Source organism: Pyxicephalus adspersus, chromosome 9, assembly GCF_032062135.1.
Source record: "Pyxicephalus adspersus chromosome 9, UCB_Pads_2.0, whole genome shotgun sequence".
In the NCBI taxonomy this organism is placed as follows: domain Eukaryota; kingdom Metazoa; phylum Chordata; class Amphibia; order Anura; family Pyxicephalidae; genus Pyxicephalus; species Pyxicephalus adspersus.
Genome location: NC_092866.1, coordinates 23,033,200 through 23,041,696, shown reverse-complemented (window position 1 = coordinate 23,041,696; position 8,497 = coordinate 23,033,200). Strand labels below are relative to the sequence as shown.

Genomic DNA, 8,497 nt, shown 5'->3' with positions numbered 1-8,497 from the left:
TGTGTGTGTGCTGATTTCTATAATTAATATAGTAAGAAACAGAATGTATTTAATAGCAAACTCCAGATCAGGAGTTATCTTCAGAAAAGACTTTGGGAGATCCTTTTGTCCTGTCCAAGATACAACTCTCAAAAAACTTAAAAAAAAGGCAGTACCGCTAGTTCATTACATCTGGTGCCTGCACCATCTACTTGATAATATATGGATAAAAATTTGTTGTGTCAATAACATTTTAAAGGGCAAATATTGCAGTTACTGTTTCCATTACCTTTAAACTAGCATTGGACTCAATGGAAAAAAAATGTTATTTGATGTTTTTTAAGGGAGTAGTGGGCATCTAATGGTATAAACGGTTACAGTAGCTCCTTCCACACTCTAGTTTGTGGTCATGTTCCTGTGATCTTGAGGTTAGTTTATTAAAAAAAAATAAGTAATAGTTTAGGACATGTACATACTTTCTATTTGATAGTTTAATCTTCCCATGACATGTATGTGCAACATCATTAGTAATCTGTACTTCGGTTTCTTTTCAAGCTGCACACATGTATTTTAGATCTACCCTTTCCAGTAAACCTAGGTGTATCCACATTTTTGTGGAAGTAGCTTTAGGACAACTGAAACATGCTGCATGTCTACATATTTTGTTGATTATATCAAACTCTTAAAGGAACCTGTCATTAAGGGTGCATACAGGCTACAATCTCTAAATGTTTCTCTAATGTCAGTTGCATGGCTTTCAATGATCAGGAACTATTCAGATTTTTTTATTACTAATCATACCAAAATAATTAGGCACCAAGTATTTCCATGATGAGGTCACAGATTGCAAACCATGTTTTTTTTTGGATGAAAAGTGAAATATTAAAGCCATCAATTGAACAAATGATTAGTTTGTTCTTTATGGTAAAAATATTGTCCTACAAGTTCTGATGTTAAGATATTTTTCTGCATACAGCTAATCCCACTGCTGCAACTACCAAGTCTGCTGGAATTTACCCAAAAACTAGAAGCTTTTTGCAAAATGTGTTTGGAGTTTACTAGAAAGATAAATGTTTTATTTCAAAGTTAAAGCAGGTTTTAAATATTTCATGAGGGTTACAGTAGCTCATTTCAACTATTCTGAACCTGTTTGGTGGCAGAAATCAGATTTATTTTACATATTTACTGCATTTCAACATTGTAGACAGGTTGTATTTTTATTGCATGAGGCATGCAATGTCCTTTCTGCAATAAAAAATGCTTACCCATCTGTTTGGAATCTTCCTTTCTAAGTACATTAAGCTGCATGTGCGCAGTGTCCCTGTAGGGACGGAATGAATATTCAAATAATGCATTAAATCTTGCATGCCTGGCTGCAATGCTGGTCCAATGACCTTAGTCACAAACCTGGAACAAATGTGAATTTTTAGCTTTTTAAGTTTGCTTGCTTCATGCTTATTTCATATCAGGTGAATTTGAAGATGGTGCTAGTCTAGGTGTTGGCAAATTTTTATGGCCACTAGGCCGTTTCAGGGGTGGGCGGGAGCACAGTCCCTCCCTAATGGCTCCGCCCCACTAGGGAACGCCCCCTGAAGTGTAATCTAGGGATTTCTCTTCAGGGATCCTTCCCTATAATAGGGGAGCAACAGGAAGAAGGCGGCACTGGAGCTCCAGCGGCTCTGGCTCTGGTAGTTCCTAACTCCCCCTTGCAGATCCAGACGGCATTAGGCCGGATCGGATAGGGGGCGTAAGGCCGGAACGAACTACTGGCTAGGCTGTATCTGGCCTAAAGGCCAGAGTTTGCCGACCCCCTGTGCTAGCCATACAATTTGTATTTCCATAAGATAAGCAAATAGCAAACTTCAAGTTTCTCCTGAGTGTCCATTTCCAGCGGGTGGATCCTAGGTGAAGTCCTGTTGAGGAGAATACTATAAAATGCTTCTAAGGTTAGAGAGAGTGTGGGGACATTGGTAGGGAAAATACCCGGTTGATACTTTGTCCTGAAAAAGAATTAAAGATCACTCTTCTTTTGGGCATTTCCATCCCTGTGGGTGGGTGGGGGGACACAATTTCCTATGTGCTTGGCTGTAATGGGAGAAAGAAAAGAGATTAGGGGAAGTGGATAACTAGGGTTCTTCTTTAATTGTGTGAGATGGAGAATGCCAGAAGCCACCACCATGTGCTCTAAACTGGATACTGTTTGTTGGATACATTCTATAAGGACTTTGTGATGTAATGTAAAAACTGAAAACGTGAAGTTATAATAGTTCTGGATGTTGTTCTTTCCGATTAGGAAAAGGAAAGAGTCAATCATTTTAGGTATCTATGTGGAAGGAGTTACAGTGGCTGATTGGAATTAGGAGTTCAGGAGAACTTTGTGGCTGTGGCGATGTCCCTCAGGAAAGTCTTTGTCTTCATTCTTCTGCATCCTGGTGACCCTGAAAGGTGTAAAAGGCTCCACTGTTCTGTTTGGGATTAAGGGCTTCCCAATTCTTGTAGTTGCCTGGATATGTTACTTCTCAGACAGAAGATATTCTGTATTATCTTTAGTACATGGAAAGATTTACAATAGGAGTACAAATTTGGAAACTGTAACACTGCTGTACACTAAGGATAACCTGACCCTCACAGATGAACTGTATCCACTCAATGAACTTGTAAAATATTACAAAGGATCACCTACTAGTTCCCTTAGAAGCCCCATAAACAGAAAGCACAGGGTGATTTGGGCATGTACTGTGACACTACTGCTTTAGTAAAATGTAACAAACCTTCTCACTAGCACAATGTGCTCTATCACTTTTTTATTCAGAGATGGTCACATTGGGGAGCAATTAGAGCCAAATACATCCAATCATAGCTTTAAACGTAGGATTGTCCTCAAAATTTATTGGAGAGAGCCTGAGTTCTTAGCTGCACCTTTGGATGTTTTTCTACTTGCATACCATGGAATACCTGTATGAGTTTAGTATTTCATAGCTAGTTCTCAAACCAGATCATGTATCATATGTTGTTAGTCTAGTTTTATTGTGCATACATTGCAAGTTTTTTTTTACATGCCTACCCAACTAGTAAAACAAGTACCAGTCAATATCAATTGTAAAGCCTACAAACGGTTTCAGAAATAATTTAGCATTAAGACATTTTTAGATCAAAGATAAAGACACAAGGCATTAAAATTATCCTGAACATATTTTGCACTTTTGGTATGCAGTATTTAACTTTTTTCCTTCATTTGTATACCAACATTATTTAGGACACATAAGACTTTATTTGGTTATATCCGTTCATTCATTCACATGATGGATATAACTATGAAATAGTGTTTATTTTCAATTACTGGTTTATGAACATATTTAATATATAAACACTTGCTCTATTTTTATTCCAGAGCTCCAGAAATATTGGGCTCTGATATGGTGCTGTGTAAACAAGAATGAAAGTAATGGATTTCAAAATGGTATTTATTTTCTAATAAATGCTTAGATGCTCTGCTGATTCAGCAAGGTGCCAGGACTCAAGACTCCCTTTAGTGGAAGCCCAAGTTCATATAGAGCACAGAATGCTTTCTCTTTGATGATCTCTGTCCATAACTTTTAAGTATTTATTTCCAAATGTATTATCGACTTTTAAGGCACCAACAAATTATATATAAAAATAATTTATTTCAACATTTATGAACAAGAAACATGCAAGAGATATTTTTCAAAAATAGTAAAAACTTTGAGAACTGAAAAATGTTTTGATAACATATTTATTATTTTTGTAAAAATTGTAGATTCATATCTTAAAATCAAAAACACACAATAGTGGGACTTTTAAGGCCAATTAGAATCCAGTATAAACCAATAAAACCTTTATTCAAGTACAAAATAGCAACAATGATACATTTTTTTTGTATACATAGTACATCCAATCTCCTGAGTAGACACCGACAAGACTGGTGTTAAATCAGTTGACGCGTTTCGCGGTAAATGTAACCCCTTCTTCAGGACAAATCAGAAGACAATATATGGACACATATTCAACTCTTTATTCATATCTCATACATGTTTATTGTTCTTAAATGTTGAAATAAATTATGTATTTAGAATTATTTGATTACTAATTATTTTTTTGGTGCCTTAAATGTCCAATGATTAATTAGGAAATAAATATTGTATACATTTTAATGTGGATATGGCTCCTAAATGGTATAGTCATCTCCTATTTTGATAATTTGTGAACCTAAACTACATAGTCCTAGATATATGCAGATCACAACATCTCAGGCAGTTGTAAGGGGCAAATCATATTCCTTTTGACATTTTGGCCAGGTTTGGGGACCTACTGCACATTCTACTTCACTAGTAACTGACATCCTCAACAGCCTTGGCGAGCTTTATAAACTCAGGCCCTTTGTGTCAGTGTTTTTATGTATTGTGTAAGTGTTGTTTGTTTATGTACTTTTGTATAGAGTTTTAGTTCCTGATGAAAATAATTAAACCTACATTGTGGCACTTTAGCACGATCTATAAGTTGTAGAAAGCTTTAAATAAAAAGAGAAAATAATACATTTTTTCAACAACCTCTGTTCTATACAACAAAATCTTGTTCAATAATACTGAAATTAAAAAAAAAAATAGTAGTGTTTTCTTGCTTTATTATTTAACAGGGAACAGACCCCTAACATTAGTGAAAAGTTACATTGGCGGTCAGTGCGACTGGGAAAAATTACGATTAATTCTGCCAAAGATCTCTTTCAAGATCAAGAAGTTCCTTAGTTGGAAAAGTTTCTTCCTGTTGATAAAAGGTTTTACCAGCTTTCTTTACCAATGATAAATTGTCACAGTTAGTGGATGTGATTATGAATCTCTCTAATGGGGAAAGAGGCAGCAACACACAATACCTTTTTAAATTGAGAACTAAAAATAAGAGAAATTGGTTAAGCTGTTTCAGTGTTTTGGTAGGAAATGTTCTTTAATTTTTTCTAATGGTTTTATGGGACACTTTCAAGGCCTGTTCACTGCAATTATAGAGATAACCGCTGATAAAGAAATTTTACAAATCAGTTCTTTCATATCTTTGTCACTCCAGTAACAATGCTTGTGTTGCATTTGATATTCCTCACGATCTATGATAAAAGATCAGAATTTAAAAGTTTAAAACGAGAAAAGAGATGAGCAGTAGAAAATGTAAGCCAAAGCCGGTATAAAGGTTTTTTTTACTGAAATACTTATGGCTTCACAAAACACAGACATCAATGGGGAATTATTGGAATTCTGTATTCTATACTAATTTTGTTTCATTTTTGGCAGAGTGTTTGGTGCTATTGCTGACCCCATGATTTTTCTCCATGACCAGAATGTGGAATGTGCTCACTGCATACTATTCAAACTAAGAGAGAAGATATAGTGTCTGTATTGGCCAGAGGATCAGTGGACAAATATGAATGTTTGCTTGACCACCTACTATCACATAATGTCCTTAACTGGGAAGAATATCAGTCTTGCACACTTGGGGGAAAACCCTTATGCATACTGGTTAGAAACCTACTGGACATTATCACCTGTAAAGGGGACACCTGTTGCAGCATTTTCTTAGATGCTTTCCAGAAAAATGAGACTTGTGAGGAACAATTTAATTTCCAGTTTCCTGATGATCTTGAAAAATCTTCTAACTATCTACAAAGTGAAAGACCAGGGATTGTGCAATTACTCCACAACTACACAAGTGCTGTTTTGCAAAAACTCTTGGAGCATGGATTTATCTCAGAATGTGAAATTGATACCATTCAGCTACCTATCTATTCACCTTCTCAAAAGGTAGGTTATTACTTTATAAACATATAAAGTGTATTTATATTTTATACATACGTAAATAAAAGACATCCCCTGCCCACAATGCATAGTGTAAAATTGTGTTCTTACTCGTTTTTGTTAATAGTATAACCATATTTTCACACTGAAAACTGTGCCCATTCTCTGCTTCCTGTTTTGCAGAGCCTCCCAATAATTGTGGTTTATGCACAGCTAAAAAAACACAAAACAAGTCTTGTACTAACTAGAGATTTTGTATGTAAACTGCATACATTGGATAGTGCTAACCAGAGCTAAATTGATGAGATATGCTTAAGTTAAGTTTAGGCTTCCATCTACTGCATTATACATATAAGTAGAATAATCTACTAAGGACATTTTGTCTATACAAGTAATTCAAGAGAACTTATTTGCCTATAAAAGTCTCACTGTGCAGACATTCAAACGACATTAGACTGATACAGGGCACCATCACCTTCAAAATTTTCTGAACTGTCACTCTAAGGCAGTGTTTCTTTACCTTTTTAATGTGGGGTAAGGTCTTAAGGTAATCTCTGCTTTAACAACTATATCCACAGTTTACAGTACATTAGTGTGGTGGTCAGTGGTAAGAATGCCTCTTACAATACTGGCCAGTGGGAAGGCTGCCACCCTTACAGATTGTGTGGTTAGATTGTTAACTTTTATGTGAACTTTGCCAAAAAGTTTTAAAGGATATTGCAATAACAAAAATTAGGAAATGGAAATTAAAGTCTTGCATAAGATAAAAAACTCCCATCTTCTCATTGTCCATATATGTGGAATTGTGTTTGTATTATGTAATATACAAGTAGTCCACGGGTTACATAGCAGATAGAGACTGTAGGTTTGTTCTTAAGTTGAATTTGTATGTAAGTCGGAACATGTACATTATTTTAATAAATGCAATTAGGTAGGACAGATGTTTGTCTGAACATATTATTAGTCAGCATGGTGTCAGTTACTGTATAAAACTGCCACCTCCCCCCTCAAGCCTCCGTCCGGCACAGGGTCCGTTCATATCTAGGAGTCGTCGGTATGTCAGATGTCCTTAACTCGGGGACTACCTGTAGTTATACTTACCTGCCTTTGTCCCAGAGTAATGTTATATGTATGAAAAAACAATCTCCTGTATTTCACAGTACATTATGATTGGTCAAAGATCATATCTTGTTCAGGGAGCAGATCTTGTGAGAAAAAAAAGCATTTTGCTGGTCAAGATCAGTTCATTTGTCACATAGAGGCTTCCTTGTTCGTTTACTAAATAATTATAGCCTACTGTGTGAACATCAAACACCCTTCCATTTAGCACAGGCTGAAGATGGTAGTGAAAGTAAAGCTGAAAGTTTGCAATTCTCTATTTGCTCTCCAATAAAGGATAGTAATAGTAAAAAAAACCATACTGGGGATGGATGGTAAATTGGTCCTGCGAAAAATGGAGGGAGGCTCTACTTTCTTTTTCCCTGGGGTTGTTGCTGCTGCAGCTGGTTTTTGCGGTGTTCGGGTCCGAGGATGGACTTGCGGACTTTGAAGGCATGTGTGGTTTTTCCATTTCAGGTTGGGGCATTCAGCTGTGGTTGGTTGCGTTGCATTGTGGGGTGAGTGGGGCACGGTCGCTTGGGGCAGGATGTGGGGAAGAATTTTTACAGCTGATCGTGAGGTGGTGGTCTCCCCTGGGGTGGGAGTACCTTGGATCGGGCTCCTGTATTCACAGGGATGGGAATGGGTTGGAGCCTCGCACATTCGGGGCAAGTGAGTGCCCCTGGCGTGGTGTGGTACGGGCTGCTGGGGTGATAATTTTGTGGTGTTGGCGGAGAGTGCCTGGGAGGGTTCGAGCAGGACATAAGTTCCACACTGCCTGGAGTGAAGTGAAGACGGAGGTGGGCCATTTCGGTGATCGGGATGGGGGTAGCATAGTGCTACATTTTGTACGGGTGGCCCCTTGGCATGGTAGGGCTCCGTGCCACAGGGGGGTCGAAGATTGGAGAGAAACAATTTCCAAGTGGGATGTATTTCGGACTGGTAAACTGGTCTTCACAGTGGCGACTGGAGTGTCCTGGTGTTGCGGTCTGGTACGATACAATGGCCAGGACTGGTTGGATGCGGAACGCTCGTGGTTCCATGCTGCACGGTGTGCACTCAATACAGCGGTGGGCCATTTCGGTGGCTGAACAATGGGGGTAGCATAGTGCTGCATTATCTGATGTCGGAGAAGTGGCCCCTTGGCATGGTAGGGCTCCGTGCCGGGGGGGGGGTCCAAGATGGGAAATAAAATCTCCAAGTGGGATATATATCGGACTGTTCAATTGGTCTTCATGGTGGCGACTGGAATGACCTGGTGTTGCGGTCTGGTCCGATACACTGGCCAGGACTGATTGAATGCAGAACGCTCGTGGTTCCATACTGCACGGTGTGCACTCAATACAGCGGTGGGCCATTTCGGTGGCTAAACAATGGGGGTAGCATAATGCTACATCATATGATGTCGGAGAAGTGGCCCCTTGGCATGGTAGGGCTCCGTGCCGGGGGGGTCTAAAATTGGAGATAAAATCTCCTAAGTGGGATATATTTCCGAATGTTCAATTGGTCTTCACGGTGGCGACAGAAATGACCTGGTGTTGCGGTCTGGTCCGATACATTGGCCAGAACTGATTGGATGCCGAACGCTCGTGGTTCCATACTGCAAGATGTGGATCAATACA

At 38.5% G+C, this 8,497-nt stretch overlaps 1 protein-coding gene across 4 annotated transcripts in view; it reads left to right on the top strand.

The window, feature by feature from the left end:
- Positions 1 to 8,497, top strand: part of NOD2 (nucleotide binding oligomerization domain containing 2) — a 49,814-nt gene that overhangs the window by 14,280 nt on the left and 27,037 nt on the right. For all 4 annotated transcript variants that reach the window (XM_072422921.1, XM_072422923.1, XM_072422920.1 and 1 more), the window contains exon 2: positions 5,277 to 5,783. In XM_072422921.1, the coding sequence (XP_072279022.1) occupies positions 5,331 to 5,783 (453 nt within the window). In that variant the 5' untranslated portion in view covers positions 5,277 to 5,330. The remainder of the gene's footprint in view (positions 1 to 5,276; positions 5,784 to 8,497) is intronic.